Genomic DNA, 23226 nt, shown 5'->3' with positions numbered 1-23226 from the left:
AGGGCTGCATGCAGCCTATCCTTCGGCAACAAGGGTGCTTTGCACCTAAAATCTTATTTTTTTGATAATTTTTCACCTAATTTCAAATTTTTTCAATTTTCAAACCCTAATTTCAAAATCAAAAATAATTTTTAATATATTGATTTAAACTTAAATATCAATTTTGCAAATTTATAATATTTATTTTTAATAGATTATTATTAATTTTTGATATTTTGAGGTTTAAATTTAGAAATTAATCATTATATTTTTTAAATTATGGTTAGATTTTAAAAATTGCGGCATAAATACTCATTTTGTTAGTTTTGTTACTAATAAATACCCAAATCTTAAAAATAGTAGCATAAATACTCAAATCATGAATTCCCGTTACTGCCGTTAGTACCTATTTTAACAGATCAAGTAATTATTCTAAAATGAACACGTGTACATTCTTAATTGGTCTAATAATTTAAAATTAAAATTAATTAAAAGAATTTAATTTTATTTTGTCTTTTATTTGTTTCCTTCTCCCTCTTTGAGACTGAATCTGAAAGAAACACTAAACCTAAACCTAAAATTAAATCCCAAAGTCGAACCAGGATATCGACTCAGCCCAAAAATCGAACCCCTTCTAATCCATAAGCATGTTATTAACCCCTCCCTCTGCCAGTTTCATCACCGTTAGACTTCGAAGAAGGGTCGATTCTCAACTCATACATTTTCTTGTTGCTCATTGTCGTCGGAGGGAGCTTCTCCTCCCAATCATTGGCAGCATCATCGTCATTAAGGTGGCTGCTCTCGTCCCAATGCTCTCCCACACCCAAACTCTTTCTTGCGAATTTCACAGAAGTTCCTCAAGTTTGTTTGTCGTTGCTGTTGGTCCACAATCAAAGCCACACATATCTCTACCCATTAAATAATTTTTAAATTTTTATCAATGTAAAAAACAAACCCTTTAATTCTTTATGTGGTATTTTTATAATAAAGGGGGAAAGAAAGAGAGATAAGAGATAGTAGTTTATAGTTGTCTTTAATACTAATTAATATAATAACGAAAGAAAATTGTGATGATAGAAGAGATAAGAAGAGGAGTATGTTCTGGGGTGAGTCGGTATTTGGGATTTAGTTTTAGGTTGGGAAGCTTATTCTTACGGTGATGATCATTTGTCTTTGAAATGGGTTTATTTAGTTTTTGGATTCAGTTGATTAAAACTCTAAAAAAAATCGATTTCATGTTTGGTTGCTTAGAAAATAAAATTAGTACTTTCTCGAAGCACTTCTTCAATTTTTCTTTTTTATAAGAAAATTATATATGTACGAGGCATTTTGCTTCATTGTGTAGAGTGCAATTGATATTATTTTGGGTGTTTTGGGTATGAGAGATGTCTATTGCAGGAAAGAGGAAGAAAGGTATGAGAGATGTCTATTGTAGTGTATGTATTATTGTAAGTATTTTATTCTTAGTAACATCCAATCGAATAGTGGTTGCTAAGAGTAAGACTTACATAGTATGAAACAATGGTAAAAGCTCATGAAATAAGAATGACCTTGACTCTCGACTAAAACGAAGCAACGTCGAATTCTCTTTTCAATCGAATAAACGGTTGCTAGAATAGTTTCCATTTTAGATGAGTTAACTAGTTTATTTAATGAATGATATCTTTGACTGTCGCATAATACGAAGCACTGTATCAGTTTGTTGGAAACCTTAAAATTATTTAAGATATGTTTGTTTTGTATTTTCACATGTCTTTCCAACGTGTTAAATGTTTGATAATTTCTGAATGTGTATGAATTTATATTGAATCATAATATTTTCTATTATTAATATTGTAGTATAATTTCAAATCTTCATTGTTGGTCTAACTTAACTTGTTGCTTTTAATGGGACAAATCCCAAAGGATTGTCACCCGTTAGACAAACATAATAGTGATAGATCTCGACAGATAAATATTTGTAAATGCGACATCTAGTTGTACATCTAAAAATGACAACTTAGACTAGTGTTTACAATATGAAACAATGAAGAAATTTATAAAATAAGAATAACTTTGACTCTGAAACATGTGTACTCAATATAATATTTTCTAATTTTTTCTCATATTTAATATATTTTTTACTTCATTTATTGAAAATAGTCTTAGTTATTGTAACTCGATACGAGGGTTAGTGCCTACTAACTATTCAAAATTTATAATTGTACTTTGTTCTATTTAATTTCTCTTTCTTCCTTACTTTTATTTTTAACATATAGTATTTTTTTTTTAATGATTTTAACATGTAATATTTAATTAATATAAAAATTAAATATTTTCCTTTTGAAAATAATATGATATTTAAATTATTTGATTGTTTCAATTTTGACAAAATAAACACATTTTTAATGTTTTTTATAGCATTATTCCTTATTTATAAAGATTTTTTTTTATATATATTTGTAAATCTTTTTTCTTAAAAAAAATAATATTTAGTGTAATTAAGTTTGCATGTGATATATATTAAAACTTGTATTTATTTTTTTTCATATTTTTGTAAATAGCATTTAAAAGTTAAATTTCTTTTTGTACTGTTTTCCTTTTTTTTTTTTTTTGTTCAGGAAATTATAATTTTATGAATTTTTATACTATTTATAGTTTTTTCAAAAAAAAATATATTACTTTATAGAAAAAATTTAAGAAAAAAATATAGAAAAATCAAGTACCTTAGACTAACCAAGAGATAACAAGTTTTTTCCATATTTTGTAAGCTTTTTTAGAAAAAATTCTCATTAAACAACTTTTTTTTCTTAAAAAAAATAATATTTTTAAATAAGTATTATTTTTTTTTTGAGAATAAGTTCTGTTATTATAAATTCAAGGAGTCATTTACAATAACAGAAAATATAGTAGGAGGAATCTCCCCTAACCAAATAGAATCAGAATCCATCGCTAACGCCTGTTTAGCCAAGCCATGAGCAGCTTGGTTAGCATCTCTACGAACGTGAGATACACAAACATTAGGGAAATTGGATAACAGATTTTTTACATCAAGGACCAAAGCTTTAAAAGTTGGTGAACAAGATGCAAAGTTGCTAATAGCTTGGACAAGCATCAGAGAATCGGTCTCAATTTCATCAATCTGCAAGTTCATCAGTAAAGACCATTGAAGAGCATTGAACAAAGCTTTAGCTTCCATTTCTTGAGACTTTAAATTGCCCACATCAGGCCTAGACAAAGCAGCCAAAACAACACCTCTATGATCACGAATCACAGCCCCATAACCCAGTTTATTTTGTGCAGATATAACAGCTGCATCAACATTCAATTTGCATAGACCAGGTGGTGGCGGTATCCACGGAGAATGATCAGCAACTGTGGGATCGTTATGGACAATAGATGATGTATGTGATGCTTGAGAAAAATGGCTGAGATAAGCTATTGAACCAGCAAAAATTTCAGCTGGTTTTTTGCAGGGTTTGTGATGAACCACACTATTTCGATTCGACCAAATAGACCACATTAAGCAAATAATTCGTTCAAGCTCCATTTTGGTGAATGTGTGAGACAAGTGTATTAGATAATCCCCTGCATTCATACTGTTAGCAGCAACATAATCAAAAGAAAAACCAGAGTGGCGCCATACCGATTTAGCGTGTTTACAACTGAATAACGCATGTCCAACAGATTCCCACGCACATGTACATAAACTACAAGAGCTGGAATCTATGATTTTCCTTTGAAATAAATGAGCAGCTACTGGAATAGAGTGATGGAAAACTCTCCAAGCAAATATCTTAACCTTGGATGGTAACTGTAAACTCCAAAAATATTTCCACCATTTTTCTTGAGAGTTGGAACCAGTAGTTTGATTTTGAGTGGCTAAGGAATATGCAAGGTGATAACCCGACTGCACCGTGTACACACCAGTAGGTGTGTAATGCCATATGAAGTTATCATCTTGAGCAGCCAAGGAAAGTGGGATTTTGAGTATATTATCCACATCAATTGATGAGAAATCATTATGCAGTTGTGTTACATCCCATACTTTATTTGGAGTTATGTAATCAGCTACACAAGAGTCAGCAAAACCAGTAAACCTTACTGGTGTAAACCTGTTCTGTGCTGGTATCCACGGATCTGTAGCAGTTCTAATGCTGAGGCCCGATCCTACCTGCAATCGAAGTCCCTGAATCAATAAATCCTTGCCCCAACATATGCCTTGCCATGTCATTGATGATACACCAGCAGAAGAGGCAGATAAAAAATCTGATGTCCGATAATACCGAGCCTTGAATATACGAGCCAAAAGTGATTCAGGATTTTGCAAAATCCGCCAAGCCTGCTTCGCAAGTAAAGCTTGATTAAATTGAACATAAGACTTAAACCCCATACCACCTTCCATCTTCGAAGTACAGAGAAATTTCCATTTCTTCCAGTGAGTGCGTTTCTTATCATAGGTTGTACCCCACCAAAACTGAGCCATCATCGTGTCAATTTCCTTACAAAATTTGGTTGAAAGCTTGAAGCAACTCATAGCATATGTTGGGATCGATTGGACCACCGCTTTGAGTAAAACTTCCTTCCCACCAATAGAAAAAAGTTTGTCATTCCAAGCATGCAACATTTTCCAAATGCGATCTTTAATATCAGCAAACAACTGACTTTTGTTTTGCTCAGAGTATGCTGGTAGCCCCAAATATTTCTCATGGCAATCACTAATAGGCATACCTAAAATCTGAACAAAAGAATGTTTAACCTCATCAGTTGTGTTTGGGGAGAATGACATGACCGATTTATCTTCATTAAGGAGTTGTCCTGAAGCCCGATGGTATATGTCCAAAGCTCTTTTGATAGCACCACAAGACCTATCATTCGCTTGACAGAACAATAGGCTATCATCTGCAAAGAGTAAGTGCGTAATTGTAGGAGCAGTTCTTGCGATAGCCAAACCTTTTAACCTCCCAACAGCCTCCTCATACTTCAAAAGTCTAGAAAGACCTTCCGAGCAGATTAAAAATAGGTATGGTGAGAGTGGGTCTCCTTGACGAAGACCTCGTTGTGGCAAGACTGAGCCAGTAACCGTGCCATTAATGAGAAATGAGAATGTAGTTGTGGTTAAACAATTCATAATTAGAGTTATCCAACGGATATTGAATCCCATTTTCCCCATAACAGCAGCCAAATAAGACCATTCTACTCGATCAAAAGCTTTGCTCATGTCCAATTTAAGAGCAGCATATCCTTGAGTTCCTCGCTTCCTATGTTTGATGCTATGTATTAGTTCAAAAGCAACAAGAATATTGTCTGTGATTTGTCTTTGAGGAAGGAAAGCACTTTGCGTTTCAGAGATAACATGAGGAAGGACCTCCTTCAATCTTAAAGCCAAGATCTTCGAAATCAACTTGTAGATAACATTACATAAACTTATAGGTCTGAAATCCTTCATAGAAATTGGCGTTTTGATCTTGGGAATTAAAGTAATTAAGGTTTTGTTGAAAGAGACTGGAGATGCACCATGATTTAGAACATCCAATGCCACCTTAGTGACCAAATCCCCCACAATATTCCAATTATGTTGATAAAACATGGCTGACATTCCATCTAGCCCCGGACTGCGATCGCTACCCATATTCTTCAGAGCTTGAAACACTTCATCCTTAGTAAATTCTTTGAGAAGAGATTCATTATGGACGGCAGTGATTGTTGTTGGAATGGTAGATAAAACATGTGAAAGAGCCCAATAATCTTCTTCCCCAGCAGTGAATAAATCTTGGAAATATGAGGAAACAATATCAGTGATACCTTGCTTTGATGAGACTTTATTACCCTGATGATCAAGCAAAAATTTGATTTGGTTGTTGGATTTCCTAGCTGAAGCTTTCGCATGAAAAAACTTAGTGTTCCGATCTCCTGATTTAAGCCAATCAATTCTAGAGCGCTGCTTCCAATATTGCTCTTCAGTGGACAACAAGTCATCCAAAATGGTTTCAGCGGAGAGAATCTGTTGAGTGAAATCAGTACCCGTTGCTGCAGAATTATTCAGCATAGTAACATGCTTTTGTGCTTGTTTAATATCATTTTTCATACGCCCAAACTTCCTTGTGTGCCATTGCTGTAAGTTTTCAGCACAAGAATTTAAACATTGAACCAACATTTCCGCGGGGTCACAAGCAGAATCAAGCTGCCAACTTGAAAGAATGATATCTGAACATTCAGCTTCTTTCAACCAAATTTCTTCAAAACGAAAACGAGATCTTCTTTTTTGCAAACTACTAGGCTGATCATGTTGAGGACTAAACACAACCTCAATGAGTAAAGCTCTATGGTCCGAGCCATAATAATCCAAATAAGTATTATTATGCGTTTAGAATAGGTACTTTCAAATAAAAAAAAAGTATAAATAAAATAAAATTAATGTAATTTTAAAATACAAAATATTACATTCCAATAAAAAAAATTGTTAACTATAAACCGGTTTTCTCTCAAAACAAAATAAAACAGAAAAAAAATAATTGTTCACTTTCATTATTTATTTATTTTGAGAAAAAGTCCACTTTCATTTTTTACCTCACATGATCTAGCAAATCTATGAATAAGATTAATGAAATTACTGGAATAGAAAATCTATATATCCCTTTCTCTTCTCAAAAATAAGAAAACGAATCTATATCCCACCCAGCAAAGTGCAGTCTAAGACATTTATGGTAATAATAAGGGGGAAATGAATTACCTTAGTGAAAAAAGGATGAAGAACGGTAACAACATTGACGAGGGAAGGGTCCAAGCCAATCTCCTCATGAGCTTCACGCAAGGCCGTCTCCACATCATTGGCATCCCCCTCGTCAGCTTTCCCGCCGGGCAGCGCAACATCCCCTGCATCCATATACCCATATACAATATATATATCGATACAATTCAGATGGAAGAAGATAAGGATTGTTGTACGGTACCTGAGTGAGTTGAGAGGTTAGAGGATCGTTTGGTCAAAATGACTCGCAGATCGCCGCTGTCGCCTTGAAAAATACATACCAGAACCGCCGCTCTCCTTGGGAAGTTAGTTAGTTGAGGCGGTTTGGAGGGACGGAAGTGGTTCGCTAAGGTTTGAAGCCTTTCTGATCCTGCCCATCCCTCAACTTTGGACCTCATTTCTTCAATTATTTTTCTTGCTTTTCGTTTGTTAATTAGTTTATTTGTTGAGAGTTGAGGTGTGTATTTATTTCATAAACAGGTTTTGGGGTAATTTGGGAATTTTCTTCTGTACTCAATATTAAAGTCAGTCACCGTTGTGCATTTAAACAAGGGAGGATTAATTAGACGGGTGATTTCTATAAAAATATTAAATTCAGTCAAACTCTACGAATAAAATTCACCTGACCCAAACTCCCTAATTCCTATCCCTTTCCTGTCCCAACAATCAAAAATTAACAATTGTCCATTTTATTTATTACATGTTAAAAATTTCTGTTAGTTTAAGAATTGTTAAGTCAAAAATCAATAAATATCAATACATTGGGAAATACAAAACAATAATTGATTTTACAGGTAATTTATTTTCTTTAATTGTTTTTTAATTTTATTTTAGGAAAGTAAATATTTATTAGTTTATTTGAAAAAAGTTAAATATTTCTTATCTTAAAAATTTATCTCATATACTTTCTTAAAAAAATATTTTGGAAGACTTCTTTATTATTTTGGTATTTATAAAAAAAGAATTAAATCTATGTTGTAATTATTTAAAAAAAAATCGTATTTTTAAAAAAAATTAATAATTTATAATATCAAAAATAATGTTCAAATATTACCATACTTGTAAGAAAAAATAGTTGTGAGCACAACAAAATATTTAAATCTTATTTTCGTCATTGTAAACTACTCAAAATTTTCTAAAAATTTACAAATGGTCCTAAATAACTATTACGTACACGGTCATAAAAAAATTAGACTAAAAAAATCTTCTGAATGTCGAAACAGATAAAAAATCTACTGAAATATCCTTAGGCCGCGTTTGGGGGAGCTTTTTAAAAGGCTAAAATCACTTTTGGAAAAAGTTATGAGTTAATATGTGTTTGGTAAAATTTTAAAAATAGCTTTTTCAAAAATTTAAGTGAAATTTATAGCTTTTAAGAAAAGTTGGCCAACCTTAGCTTTGGGATTTTAGCTTTTAAGGGAAGCTACAATTTTGGTTTAATGAATTTTTTACTTGACCAAATTGCCCTCATCTAATTTTAAAATTTCCCATTTACCAATTAATTTTAGGGCTTCTTACATTCTTTCAATCTCATCCTTATTCAAAAAAAAAAAAAAAAACCATTCTCTGATCAAAAACTACTCAACAGTCGTCTTATTATTATTATTATTATTATTATTATTATTAGTAAAAGTCTAATTTATTATTTTATTATATAAATATTTAAAAAAAAATTAAATATTATAAGAAAAAAATTACTGTAATTTATAATATAATAAATAATATTTATAAATATATTAATATGTATAAAATTATTTAAATAAATTAGATAACAAATGTCATACCTATTTTAGTAATTATATATTTAACAACTATTTAATCATTTAGCTTACCAAACACTTATAAACAACTTTTTCAACTCACAGCTATTTTAAAATTATATTTACCAAACACTCAGTAGTTTTTTTTCACAGCACAACTACAGCTGCTTTTTCTCGCAGCACAGCTACAGCTCTTTTTTCCCACAGCACAGTTGTTCCAAACTGGCCCTTAGTCTATTATAGACTAAAACTTATCCAAAATATTATGTTATAACTATTTAAATATTTGGGGTTAAAAAAAAGGGAAAAAAACAGGAATATTCTAAAAAGGGAAAAATATTACAACAATACTGTGGGCCGGCCCAATGAACATTTGTACAGCCCAAAAGGAAAATATTACAAAAATACCACTTGCCCTTACCTTCAGCCGCACGTCACAAACGGAGAGGATGAATGAAGCTCCATCGATGCAGTCGGCCACGCAACCATAATGAAACCAGATCGAACGTAAAACAGCTGTAAATCCCGTCGAATTTCAATAGGAAACGATCAAATCCAACGATCTAAACATAAATTTTTTAAAAAAAAGAGCAGGACAACCGTGGAGAAACTGAAATTCAACATTTGATTTCGGTTTTTATAGTGCAATATCACTCAAACGATCGTCGAAAATTCAGATTGAAGCAATGTAAATCTGTATTGAACAGATCTGGAGCTCCCCCTCAAATCCAAAAAAAAGGTATGAACTGAATTTTTTTTTCAACAATGATACACAGCATTTTTAGTTGCATTCTGGTTGATTCAATGTTGTGCAACAGGCAATTCATATGGTAAAACCAATAAACAAGAACTGATTCTGATTAAGGAAACAAGGGATACTAATAACTTTTTTTTAATTTTTTTTGCGTTGGCTTACAGTTGCATTATCGTTTGAAAATGGTTTAGAAATCATGAAGAAGTGTTATATGACAAGTACCAAGAGCTAGCATATATACAAGGTAAGATGTATGTTAATGGTAGCAAATTAGTTTTATAATAGTTGTAAATCGATCTGATTCGAATAAACATGATGAAAAATGACAATGCGTAATAACTATGTAATTTTGGGGATATAATTGTGGTTTTTCAGTTGGTTTACAGTTGCATAATCATTTAATAATAGTTTCATTACGTTTTTTGCAGGAATTTATTGTGGAAAAGATAGAGGACAGAACAGTTTGAGAAATGGTTAGTTTCCCAAAATTTAAATGAAGTTTCTTAATAGTTTTATTCTCGTTTCTTTGTAGTTTATTAACAACCAAAAAAATGGCAAAATCAGGAATCAGGACAGGAAATACAATGCTTGAACAAAGGAACAGAGATAGAAGTAAGTTTGTACTATATTTCATAACATAATAAAACCAGTTTTAAAATTCGTTGCCTCGGACTAATAACCATTGCAAAAACACAGGAAAGGAAAGACATTCCATTCCTAGTCTTCTACAATGGAAAATTCGATGATCGAATGAATTATGAAAATTATGAAGCCAGTGGACACTACATTTCTGCCAATTGTAACTATGAAGATTTGCAACAGAAACTCAAAGATGCCCTGGAATGCAACCAAGAAAACACTGTTTTGCAACTGAAATATCAAGTGAAGGAAGGATACCAACCATTGAGGATAAAGGATGATCAAAGCCTGCATTTCTACATACAACTCAAACTGAAAGACCCCGACTTCACAACATACCCAATGTGTGTGAATGTCATCAACAACCCAACAACAACCATCGATGCAACATTCTTTGGAAATGACAATTCATTAATTACACATAGAAGCGCCTTCCAACCAATCGAATACAATGCAGCAACAACGAGAAGACTCAACAAATCAACAACATATAATTGAAGCAAGAGTCTTGGAATTTGGGGAAGAAAGTTTTGACTTCATGGACTATGCACAACTTGTGGCGAGAGGAAATGGTTGAGCAAGCCGGAAAACAACGAGAAAAAAGGAACCGAAATCACAGATTATGACGAACTACTAATCACAGATCCGCATCATCCAGAAATAGAAGAAGCACAAATATACAAAGACAAAGAAACACTGCAGAGTGTGCTTGGTTTCTATGCAATTAGGAACAACTTCCAATTCAGAGTTAAAAAATCATGTGCAAGAACATACAAGATTTGTTGTTTGGATCCAAAATGCAAGTGGGCACTAACAGCATCCAGAAACGGGCCAACAAAGTCATTCATCATTCGAAAGTACGACAGAAAGGTGATACACACTTGTGATCTAAACATCAAATTTGCCGACAAGAGACAAGCTACAACGAAATTGATTGGAAACTACATCAAGCCACGGTTCACCAACATAAAAACAACTCAAACGCCACAAGACATCAGAGGAGAAATGAAACACAAGTATGGGGTCAGAATGAACTACATGAAAGCATGGAGAAGCAAAGAGCACGCGCAAGAAGAATTACGAGGAAAAGCCAACGAATCATACGGAGTTGCCGCCGGTTTTTTGCACATGTTGCAAAAAACTAATCCCGGAACAATAGTGCACATGGAAACAGAGGATGACAACAGCTTCAAGTACTTGTTTGTCGCACTGGATGCATCAATAAAAGGATGGAAGAAATGCAAACCTATAATAGTTGTTGACGGAACTTTCCTTAAATCAACATATGGAGGTACACTGCTCTCTGCTTGTACACAGGATGCAAATGGGCACATTTTTCCACTAGCTTTTTCTGTTGTGGATTCAGAAAACAACAACTCATGGCAATGGTTTTTCAAAAAAGTGAGAGAAACATATGGGATTAGAGAGGAACAGTGCTTGATCTCAGATAGACATGAGAGCATAAGTAAGGCAGCTTGTCAAGTATTTCCAGAAATCACACATTGCTATTGTGTATACCAATTCGTTAAGCAACCTAAAAGCAACCTTCAAGAAGAATGCAAGCAAGCTGGATACACCATTCTTCGGCTAGCCAGAGCATACACGAGAGAGGAAATTTGAATACCATATGAGCGAGTTGGACAGCTTGGACATCCGTGTAAGACCATATTTACAACAAGTTGGATACCACAAATGGTCAAGATACCACTGCAAAAACAACAGGTATTCAACTATGACTTCAAACATTGCTGAATCCCTAAATGCAGCAAACTTGGCAGCTAGAGAGCTACCAATCACAACACTGATGGAGTCATTGAGAGCATTGATTCAACAATGGACATACACAAACAGGAAAAAAGCACAGAAAACAACAACATTTTTAACACCTACAGCAGAAAAGAAATTAGTCGAAAACTTTGTGGAATCATTGACAGAAAATGTAATGACATGTTAAATATTTTAGTTGCATTTTAGTTTCTTTATAGTTTGTTTTTCGTTGTTATACATATTAACAGTTTGACACTTAATCCGCAGGTAAAACCAATAAACGAGACCATGTTCGAAGTCATTGAACTAACCAGATCATGGGTCATCAACCTCAAGGAGAAAACATGCAGTTGCAACAGATTCCAACTTGATGAGTTACCGTGTGCTCATGCGCTTGCTGTTATAAAAGAGATGAACTTGAATGTTTACAACTACTGTTCGGGTTATTACACCACGCGAACATGGCTTGAAACATACAGCGGCTCAACATATCCGGTACACAATCACACAACTTGGGATGTGCCACAAAACATAAAAGATATCATTGTTCTGCCACCAAACCAAAAAATAAGATCTGGAAGACCAAGGAAACGAAGGTTTTTATCTGAATGGGATACAAAAAAACATAACAGGTGCGGCAAATGTGGACAACACGGACACAATCGAAAGACATGCAACAATCAAGCAATAAAATAGATACATATGAAATATTTGAATTGTTTAATTTTGTGTGCAAATTCAAACAGGTTGATCTGTGATGCTCTAAATACATGGGATTTCATTTTTATGAAATTTGAAACAGTTTTTTAATAGTTTCAAAATCGTTTTGTTACAGTTGCGACCCTTTGTAAAATATTAAGTACCGGAATGACTTATTCTTTACAGTTTTAAAGGCAGTCAGTCAATAATTGATAAAACATAACTTGAATAAGGGAAAAGAGTTAATGGAATACGAAGAATAAATATACATTCATAGCACTATTTAGGAAAAATGAAAACATAGTTTGTATTTAGTTGGTTAATAGTTTCTCCATAGTTGTGCGACCGTATATAAGAACTTGAACAATTAAAAAAACACACAACTTTGGGAAATACAAACCTATACAATAAAGATATTATAAGGAGTGAATGTCAAATATCCTAAAAGTTTTAAACCAGCTACATAGTATAAAATCAAATATAATACCTACATTGAAACAACAACACTAAAACTTGTCAAGTAAATAGATTCAACAAATAACATAATAGAGCCACCAAATTAAAAGATCCTATTTCTTCAATTTAGATGCCTTAGAAGACTTGGTTTGCTTCTCATCCTCGCTGTCAATACTTTCGTCAATTTTCCTTTGTCCGTACGAGTAGAAAAGTGAAGCAAGTCGGGTTCGATAAACTTCGATGTCAAAGTCTGCAGGGACATCCTTTCCGTGTATAAAGAATTCAGCAAAGGCAGCAACATATGCTCCACAATCACTGTTAAAAAACATAGAGAAAAAATAAACAGATTAGAAACTAAAAAACAACATAAAAGAAACTTAAAAGAAACACTCACTTCTTCTGCTGAGACGCAAGACCACTAAGCTCCACGATTCTGAATGGAGCTGTAGGGTCAGAAACTGAGGCAGGAACTTGTGCTCTATTCTTCCAGAACCCAAGTAAATCGAAAAACAAAGGCAGCAACACGGAATAAGCCTTCATCGCATTCCTAGCTGCGGCATTCATCTTCGCGGTTCTCAAAGAATTGTACAGAAATAACGTCCTTTCGTGCACGTCAAGACGCCCAAAAACCCAATGACTTTCCCTTCTTAAATTGATGATGAAAAGCACGTGATCGGCTTCATACCAAGGCTTGGAACAGGGAATGCGCATACCTCGGATGTAATGCGCAATTGGGTGGGCAGCGTGAATGTGTGACATCTTAGTCTTCATTGACTTGGCCTTGTTAAATTTGTGGTACAATGCTTGGATGGAATCATCAAAAAGACAATCAGTAGTTGCGAAATTCAACGTCACAGCGGAAGAATACTTACCTTTTTTCCGAAGGTAATAGAATATGGTGTTCATATGCTGAGAAAAAAAAACAACACAGAAACACAAATGAAAAGGTTTAACAACTGTAAAAAAACTGAAATGTAGTATCAAAACTAAAAAACATTTATAAAGAAACTAAAAACAAACTACCATAAGTACAATATAAATTGGAAACTTTACCGAGTCGTTCATAAACATGTCGCATGTGGCCAAATGGTAAAACCAAGTTTTATCCTCAACATAATCAACACCTAGCCTAAAACCCGGGGTAAATTTCTTTGCGCCGTCTTCATAACAATTATAATGCCTACAACAACAAAAAAACAGCAAAAAAATAGCATTAAAACAGGAATAAAACTGGAAAAAAAAAATAATACAAAAACAGATTTAATAAAAAACAGTCACCTGGGATGTTTAAGCAATCCTTCACCAATCCAAAAGTCAAATTTTGCCTCAATCTCGGTAGATACGGGATCAGCAAAAGCATCATTAAGAGCATAAAGGCCCTTCACATAAGTCACCATTTTGAAATCCCTATCATCCCCAGCTGATTGAGAACCTGAGGACATAAGCTCCATTGGAGTGCTCCCGACATCAGCAGACCCGAAATCAACAAATGGAGATTTCAAGGCCGGAGCACGCTTCCTCTTATCCAACAGAGGTGTATCAGAGACAGTATCCTCAGTTTCTTCATCAGTATGAAGGGCATCTGACTTTTCACCAACAACATCTGGATTGGGTGCGGGGACCTAAAAAATAAAGAATGCATTAAAACAGTTGCAAAACATACTAGAAACTAATGAGCAACCAAAAAGAAACCTAGTTTTTTTGAAAACAATTAAAAGTAAACTTACATTGATTTTAGCAACAGCCTCCAAGCCAGCCAACACAACTTGATCATCATCTATTACAAGCTGGCTCAACCCATCAAAGAAATCGTCCCCCTTCAATCGAGACTCATCGCCCTTCGGCTTCTCAACATCCTTAACATTTTTATCACTCCCTCCAACATCCTCAGAAGGATTCACATCAGCAGAAGGAACAGCAGTAACAGCCTTGTCAGCATCATCAGCATCCCCACCAACTTTAACCAACTCACCACCATCGTCGGAGTCGGAATCAATATTTTCTGGATCAGGCAATTGCTTCTCATCATCCTCGGCATCATCATCATCATCATCATCATCATCATCATCATCATCAGAATCTTGAGTTACTAATTCATCCGATGACTTTCCCTGTATCAACCAACATAAATGAAACTTAAATAAAACAGTAAAGAAACTATACAAAAAAAAATATAAAAAAACCTAAACAATAAAATAAGAATAAATACCTCGTCAGAAGGACGACGATGAATGGCATTAACCTTCTCTTGGATATCCTTAATTACAGTCATTACGGATTTGAAATTAAAATCAACAAAACACCTCAACGAAATGAAGTCCTCGGCCAATGATGATTGATTCGAACTGAGCATCTCCAGCTTAGATTTCATCCAATCAATATCTGCTGAATCAGACTTCTTTGAAGATGAGCCACCCTCGAAGGATTGCTTCGCTACACCACGTTCATCAATAGATTCATCGAGAAATAGACCGTCAAGTTGAAGCTGCTGCCTCTCTTCATCAGTAGGACGCATGTTTTTTATCTTCAACTGAACAGCATAATCAAACATAATATGAAAAAAAATTAAAACAATTGGAAAAACCAAAAAACAACAACATATATAAAACTGAAAAGAAACAGGAAAAAAACAGTAAAGAAACTGTAAAGTACCTTCTCCAAAGGTAAATCAAAAATCTTGCCCTTCAAGTCTCGAAGGGTTGGATTTTTGGTGACGATGGTGTTGCTCCAGTTCAGAATCCTGGGAATAGAAGATGAAACTCTCTTACAGAAAGAGTTCACCATTGCAGGACAGCATTCATAAAACCAAACAGTGAAAACCCAAGGACATCCCAATGCCCTATACCAGCCATCATATTGGCCTCCCTTCTCTGCCTTTCTATTTTTCATAATGATCCCATGCTCAATCCTACCTTTGAATGAGTCAATTGTCAATTCAAATGATTCCCTACCCCAACAATACTCATCCCACCGACCGCTATCAACTACATCTAGAACAAACCTAGACACTTCTTTGTCAGGAGTATTGCTAAGAAGAAAACACTGAATGAAATACAAAACAGCCATTTTCAAACCAATAGACTCATCCAAACCCCACCGACTACCCAAAAAAGCATCCTCGATGGCTTTGTTGTCAATAGTTTTTACACCACGGAAACATGTTTCTACCAATTGATTTGTTTCCTGTGAAAACAACAACTTGTTGCAATCACCGAAACAATCTAAACCAGAAATCAGGTAAAATTCTTCGGCACTAAACCGTATGCAACGGCCAGCAACCTTAGCCCAAAACTCCTTAGGATTAGGCTGTAAAACTTCCCTTAGTAATAAACTATGAACGACTTGTGGATGAAAAACAAACTCAGGCATATCCAGAAAATGCCCAAACTGAGTTTGACGAAACAAAGAAAGCAAATTAACAGATAAAGTGTTTTTAATATTATTTATCACAGAATAAACACTGGTGCATACACACTTAGATCTGTAAAAATCAGAAGGACTAAATTTACAGTCCCAAACCTGCAACATAACAAAAAAGGGCCAAGATAAATTATTAATCCTGAATAAAACAGTATGAAAACTGTAATACAACTACAAACAAACTTAAAACAAACTATCAATGGCAAACAACTACACAGAAAATAACAGCAAAGACCTTAAATCGTTTGGAAACATAAAAAAAATAGTAAACAACTAACCCTAAAAGAAATCGAAAAATGCAGTATAAGAAGAACAACAAAACTATATTAAAACAACAAACAAACTAAAAAACATATACAACTATAGAAAAATATAGAGCAAAGATTTGAAAATCGTTTTGAAATCTAAAATATAACAGCAAACAACTAAACCTAATGAAAATCGAAAACACATCAAAACATACCAGTAACAAACTATTAAAAAACTGAAAAGAAACTACCGAAGACTGATTGAAAACACCAAAAACGAAAACAAAACACATAACCTGTAAGCACAAAAAAACACTGAAAATAAAGAAAACAAAACAAAATTAAAGAACAACACCCAGACCAGAATCAAATGAAATGATCAAAAGCAACAATAAATAACTAAAAAATTTAAAAACATGAAACAAAATGCGCAAATGAAACCCTAAAATCACACAAAGCATAATGAACATGAAAACGCCAAAATCTGGGTAAAACATAAATGGCAGAAAGGGGGAAACGAAAATAAAACTAAAAACCAACCTCAGTCCGATCTTCAGCATGTGTAATAGATTTTTGAAATTTTTTCCCAGAAATTTCTGGAAGCGTGGGCTCCTCCAAGTTCAGCTTCGTTTTCTTCGAAGACTGGGGTCTTACACGCTTCGGCATTGGAGCTTCAAAATCAGAATCAAAATCATCAATGATTGGGCGTTTACCCTTGGATTTGTTGGCCAAAGATTTCTTGCCCATTTTTGATTTCTTTTTGAGAACTGGAGAAGGGGATGAAGATGACCGAGTGATTGCCATGGTATAAATAAGATTGAAAAAAAATGAAACAGAGAGGGAAAAACAGTTGCTAAATCGTGGGCTAAGAGGAAGTTGAAAATTCGTGGATGAACCAAAAATAAGAGGGAAAAACGTGATAAATTATGGGTGGTTAATGGAGGTTACTTGAATTCAAAATGAACTTAGAGAACAGAAATGAAGAATCGAAAATGAAATGAAAACAAAATGAAAAAAGAGAGGGAAGAGAGTATGATTTGATTGATGATGCATGGGGAGAGCACACGTGTATGCATGGTATGATGAGTAAGTGGTAAATGTGTAATAAAAATAACTTTGTAAGTACAAATGTAGTAATAGGCGTGTGAGGGTAATTTTGTAATAAAGTGTGTAAAAAGGATTTTTCATGTAAAAATTTCTAAAAAAAAACTATTTAAATATTTTATTTTATTATATCAAAAAATATATATTTATTTTACTAAATTACTTTACTTTATTATCTTTATCTAATAAAGGAGACATTTTTATTTATTTTCTCTTGAAAGAGTAGGGTTATTCGTCTAATTACTATTTTAATTGTATAAAAATTATTTTTTATCATTTATTGTAATTTTAATTAGCAACCTAATTACCTTTTTCACCGGAATTATCACCTTATAATATCACTAATAATTAATTATACTATTTCTTTATAACAAATATATAAGTATATTATTTTATTGAAATTATGTTACTCTATTTTTTTTTTCCTTTTTTTTTTTGCATAGAGTAAAAAATAAATTAATTTGTTTTAAATTTACAATTTATAATTTTTTTTTTTTTAAGTTTGGATAGAAATAAGTTATGGGACAAGTGAAATTTATATTCAAATGAATTATTTATTTATTTATTTATATTCTCCAATTATATTAGTGTAAGAAGTATTTCTTTTGTTATATGCATCTTATAATACTTTTCAATTATATAATTTTATATATCTTTATATATTAAAAGTGCTTATTTAACGGCATTTTTTGGTTTAACAGAATATACTTAATAATAAAAGAATATTCTGTTAAATTTAAGTTTGATCTCCCGTTAACAAATAAACCCAATAATTAAACCCAAAAAAAATTAAATAATCTTTTAAATATTAATAATCCCTTTTTAAATTAATAATCTCTAACGAACCTAACAAACCTATCTTGAGAGAATATTAATAATTTTTTTTATTTATTGATTTGCAAAATGCTACTTAATTTATGATATTTTTTTAAAAAAAAATTTAAACCAATCTACTCTTCCATTTCAAACCAATCGACTTCACTCTCAGTAGAGACCACCGCCGCTTTTCTCCTTCATCATTTCCTCAAGCGCTCTCTCTCTCCTCACTCTTCGAATGTCGTCATTTTCGTCTCTTTCGCTCACCCCTTTTCTCACTACGATCGCATATTTCTTTTCTTTCGCTCACCTTTATTACTGTTTTAAAGTACTCTCTCTCACTAGATATATATATGTATTGTGTTTGTTGGTTCGGAAAATATGACACTGCTAACTAAACTACCATATGAGTTTTGTATACTTGTTTTATTTATTGTTGTTGTTTAGTTGAAGTAACTTGTTCAATGGTTGAATCAGGGTAGTATATTTGTATTAATTAATGGTAATTGTAAAGTATTTTATTTGTTTAATCTTGTGCAGTAATATGACTTTCGGTGTAATTATACGTGTGGAAAGTGAAGCACTTCAGGTAATTGTTTGCATATTATAAGCCTCTTTTAGTATATTTCTTTTCTTTCTTATTTATGGTACTGTAATAAAGGTGCTCAAGTTACTTTAAAACAGTCAATACAGTGTTTGCGATTGAAGTTTTTGATTTGAATGGAATATATATAAAGGTGACTGCGGTTACTGTTAAATTTTTTGTTTTTGGATTACTATTATATATATAATGTAGTAATCACGTTTGGTGCTCTTTGACATATATGTATTAGTAAATCAATTACAGTTTTTCAATTTTATATATATTGTTTGTCCTTTTCACTGTTGTGGGAGAATGCGATTATAGCATTCTTATTTCTTTATTGATTATTATTATTATTATTATTAAAATATAATAATTTTAAAGTAATAATAATAATAATTCAGTAACAATTAAATTTAAATTTTGGTTGAGTTGCAAATAAACTTTACCTAGGCGAATTTTACGTGCCATGTCAAATTTTGGGTTTAGTGCCTATCTAGCTAATATTGTATGTATATTTTGATACATTATTTTAAGACGATGTACGATGCATAATTAATGGTTACTGGTAATAATAATTTGCTAGATAGTCCCTAAGAAATAATGGATGCTTTAATGGTGAGGGGGATGGTGTTAGTGATAGGTGAATGGTGAGGAATGGCATAAACAAAATTGAAATATTAGCTTTTTCTTCATTTACAGGCCTGAAGTTTCCCTTGTCAAATTAAGAGAAATAAAGTGCAAGATCGATAGGAAAAATAATGTCCAAGATCGGTTTAAGAATACAGTATCTGTGAAAGATGTTGTTAGGATTGTCGAGGGACCTTGCAGAGTGAGATCTCTGTATCTTTGGCTTCTTTATCTTCTTGCAAGATTTGGGATGAATTCATGTAATCTAATAATTGTTGTTGTCATACCAGGGAAAACAAGGTCCAGTTGAACACATATACAAGGGTGTTCTATTTATCTATGACCGCCACCACCTTGAGCATGCTGGTTTTATTTGTGCCAAGTCTCAGTCTTGTATTGCGGTAGTAAAAGAAATAGTGCCTTTGGTCATGGCAATGAAGATAAATGGACTGGTAGATATACACTTCCTTTTCCTCATGAACAATCATTCTGACCATGCTGATATAGATCTTAGTTTCGATACCGCCAACTGAATAAGGATATATTACCAGTAACAATTTGAAGATTATGTGCATAAGTTTATAATCCGATCCCTATGTCAAGCTTTCATGCAATTTTTTGGGTGGAAGTTTTTATTGTTTTTAGCCTCTGATTTACCATTGATTTCTGAATAAGGATACATTGTTTGCTACATGATGTTTAGTTATGACATATATATACCCAAATTTATTTTCTATAAGTAAATCAAAACTTATGACTTGTTCTTCCAAATTTTCTATAACTAAATAATAAGTATTATTTAGTTATGACATATATATATATACCTAAATTTATTTGAATAACCAATAATAATAGCACAAATATTACTTTCATAAAACAAATCATTCGTATGATCATACCTTCACATACAATCTAAATAAGAAAAAATAAAAAAAAAACTAAGCTTTACCTAAAACTAATATTTACGTGCCTCGGCACGTAACTCCTACCTAGTATATTATATATATATTCAGTGATTTTAAATAAATATTTATGCTATATCAATTTGTTATCAATAAGTTTTTTATTTGTTTTTATATCATCAGTGAAAAAAAAATGTAAGAGAAAATGTTCACTTTTAATAATTAAAATACACTATAAAATATATAATTAAAAAATTATTATTGAGTATATACCAATTTTATGAAAAAAAAAATTATAAAAAACTTTCATAAAATTATAAATTTAAAACAAAATTAATATAATTTTGTAATACATGCAAATAAAGAATAAAGAAACTTTTAAAAAAAGAACAAATGTCAATTCCCAATGCAATGATAATTATTGTTTTTTTGACTAACAGTTTTTAAACTAACGGAAGAATTATAGTTAACATGTAATAAATAAAATGGATAGATGTTAGTCTTTTATTGTTGGGACAGGAATGGAATAAGATGTTAGTCTCTTATTGTTGGGACAGGAATGGAATAGGGAAGTTGGGACGGGTGATTTTTATTCAAGCTCTGTAATCTATATCTTTATCTTTGTTACTGTTTAACTCTCTTACTTGAAAAATTATGGCTATACTTGCTGTACTCGATAATCGTTTTGTTCTGTAGTCCTTCCGTCTATTTTAGTCTATTAAGGGTCAAAGTAGACTGCAGATTTTCATTAGTCCACTTAATATTAATAATTTATATATTACAAAAATTATTTAAAATATTTAAAATCTAAAATTATCATTGCATTGAGTATATACCAAATTTATGAAAAAAAAATTATAAAAGACTTTCATAAAATTATAAATTAAAAACAAAATGAATAAAATTTTGTAATACATGCAAATAAAGAATAAAGAAACTTTTAAAAAAAGAATAAATGTCAATTCCCAATGCAATGACAATTATTGTTTTTTTTTTACTAACAGTTTTTAAACTAACAGAAGAATTATAGTTAACATGTAATAAATGAAATGGACAGATGTTAGTCTCTTATTGTTGGGACATGAATAGAATAAGATGTTAGTCTCTTATTGTTGGGATAGGAATGGAATAGGGAAGTTGGGACGTCTGATTTTTATTCAAACTCTATAATCTAAATCTATATTTTTATCTTTGTTACGGTTTAACTCTCTTACTTGAAAAATTATAGCTATACTTGCTATACTCGATAATCGTTTTGTTTTGTAGTCCTTCCATCTATTTTAGTCTATTAGAGCATCTCCAATGGTAGCATCCTTTAAGAATGCTAACAATATCCACATTATCTAAAAATATAATATTTTATTTTATCTCTCTTCCACATCATTTTTAGCACTTTTACTTCTAAAAACACTCCAATGCTATAGCACTCTTCAAAAATGCTATAACTATTATGATGTCACATATTATTATTTAATATATTACTTTTTTTAATTATAAATACATTATCACACTAAATTTAAAAAAATTATATATTAATATAAATATGCCTAACATAAAATTTAAATTTTTTAACCAAAAGAAAAAATATTACACTAACTTTTAAAATAACAAAATTATAATTAATTAAAATGGAAACTTTTTCTAATACATTATCACTGGATTTAGACTGGCATGATAATCAGCGATAGGTATTCTTACACCTTGGATAAGTGTTATGTCATTTCCAGGGCATTGGCAAAGTTTACCAGTATCGGATGTATGGAGTATACATCGGAAGGGACCGACATTGAACTTTGATTAGATTTGTTAAAATTTACCGTATTATCTATTCAATTCAATATCACCTGTTGATCCTAGATCAAATGATCTTAATCCTGATATGGTTAGGTTCGATCTCAAGAGTATTATACATGTTCTTTGATTCGTTAGTTAAGCCTACTTTTGGGTCAGGGTGATACGTACATTTTGGGAACATGATAGTATAATTGAGTGGGAGCGCTAACATAAATATGGAGTCTATAAGTTCTATAAGAATTTAGAAGTGAAACGATGATATCCTTCGAGCTTGGCTAAACAGAGATAAATGGTGGAGATCTCATTTCACTTCGCTGAAATATCATTTATACGGAGCTAAGTGTTTTAAGGATAAAATACATTGAAGGTGTAACGGTAACTTAGTGCCTATTCAATGTAGATCATCTATTAGAGGGTCATTGATCAAATTAGGATTATAACAATGGATAACTAATGATGTATCTATATCGTGGAACATATAGAGCATTCTATATGACTGAGAGTGCAATTCCAAGTGCTAAGTGTGGATTCAATATGGAATTAATAAGTTAGGGAATTTACTTGGTAAATTCGGTTCGACTTATTGGAAGCTCGGTTATATAGGCCCATGATCCCTATACTAGTTGAGACCATACTGCTTGTAAGACTCAGTTAATTGATTTTAATTAATCAATTATAATTCTAAAGTTAGACTATGTCTAGTTTATGAATTTTCAGTAAGCAAGAGAAAAATTGTAAGAAAAGAGATTCTAGGTTTTATTTGTTAATTAAGAGACTTTATATGTCTAATTAATAAATATATTAAATGAAAATATTATTTAATAATTAAATTTTAGTTATTAAATAATTAGAATTGGCATTTAAATGGTTGAATTTGAAAATTAGCATTTTTGGGAAAATGAGATGTAGAAATGATAAAACAACAAAATTGCAAAAGTGGAGCCC

At 32.1% G+C, this 23226-nt stretch overlaps 4 protein-coding genes across 4 annotated transcripts in view; 1 reads left to right on the top strand and 3 right to left on the bottom strand.

Annotated features, from left to right (window-relative positions):
• LOC115697494 (nudix hydrolase 15, mitochondrial) overlaps window positions 1-7300 on the bottom strand; it is a 52477-nt gene extending 45177 nt beyond the window's left edge. The window contains exons 1-2 of the mRNA XM_030624521.2: window positions 6912-7300; window positions 6692-6834 (exon numbers count right to left, since the gene is read on the bottom strand). Coding sequence (XP_030480381.1) covers window positions 6692-6834; window positions 6912-7107 — 339 coding nt within the window. The 5' untranslated portion in view covers window positions 7108-7300. The remainder of the gene's footprint in view (window positions 1-6691; window positions 6835-6911) is intronic.
• A 4330-nt stretch (window positions 7301-11630) lies between these two features.
• Window positions 11631-12463, top strand: LOC133039820 (uncharacterized). The gene is made up of 2 exons (XM_061118778.1): window positions 11631-11801; window positions 11897-12463. Exons 1-2 carry the CDS (start codon window positions 11667-11669, stop codon window positions 12323-12325), a joined length of 564 nt encoding a protein of 187 aa, XP_060974761.1. The 5' UTR covers window positions 11631-11666; the 3' UTR covers window positions 12326-12463.
• A 111-nt stretch (window positions 12464-12574) lies between these two features.
• Window positions 12575-14967, bottom strand: LOC133039819 (uncharacterized). Its single transcript, XM_061118777.1, has 5 exons — window positions 14512-14967; window positions 14063-14406; window positions 13838-13964; window positions 13179-13693; window positions 12575-13099 (listed from the first exon to the last, which is right to left on the bottom strand). The coding sequence occupies exons 2-5, from the start codon at window positions 14233-14235 to the stop codon at window positions 12898-12900; spliced, it is 1017 nt and encodes a 338-aa protein (XP_060974760.1). The 5' UTR covers window positions 14236-14406; window positions 14512-14967; the 3' UTR covers window positions 12575-12897.
• Window positions 14901-17633, bottom strand: LOC115711067 (uncharacterized). Its single transcript, XM_061118776.1, has 3 exons — window positions 16993-17633; window positions 15437-16303; window positions 14901-15314 (listed from the first exon to the last, which is right to left on the bottom strand). The coding sequence occupies exons 1-3, from the start codon at window positions 17254-17256 to the stop codon at window positions 14901-14903; spliced, it is 1545 nt and encodes a 514-aa protein (XP_060974759.1). The 5' UTR covers window positions 17257-17633.
• Window positions 17634-23226: the final 5593 nt, after the last annotated feature.

Source organism: Cannabis sativa, chromosome 7, assembly GCF_029168945.1.
Source record: "Cannabis sativa cultivar Pink pepper isolate KNU-18-1 chromosome 7, ASM2916894v1, whole genome shotgun sequence".
Classification (NCBI taxonomy): Eukaryota; Viridiplantae; Streptophyta; class Magnoliopsida; order Rosales; family Cannabaceae; genus Cannabis; species Cannabis sativa.
This window is presented reverse-complemented; position numbering and strand designations above follow the sequence as displayed.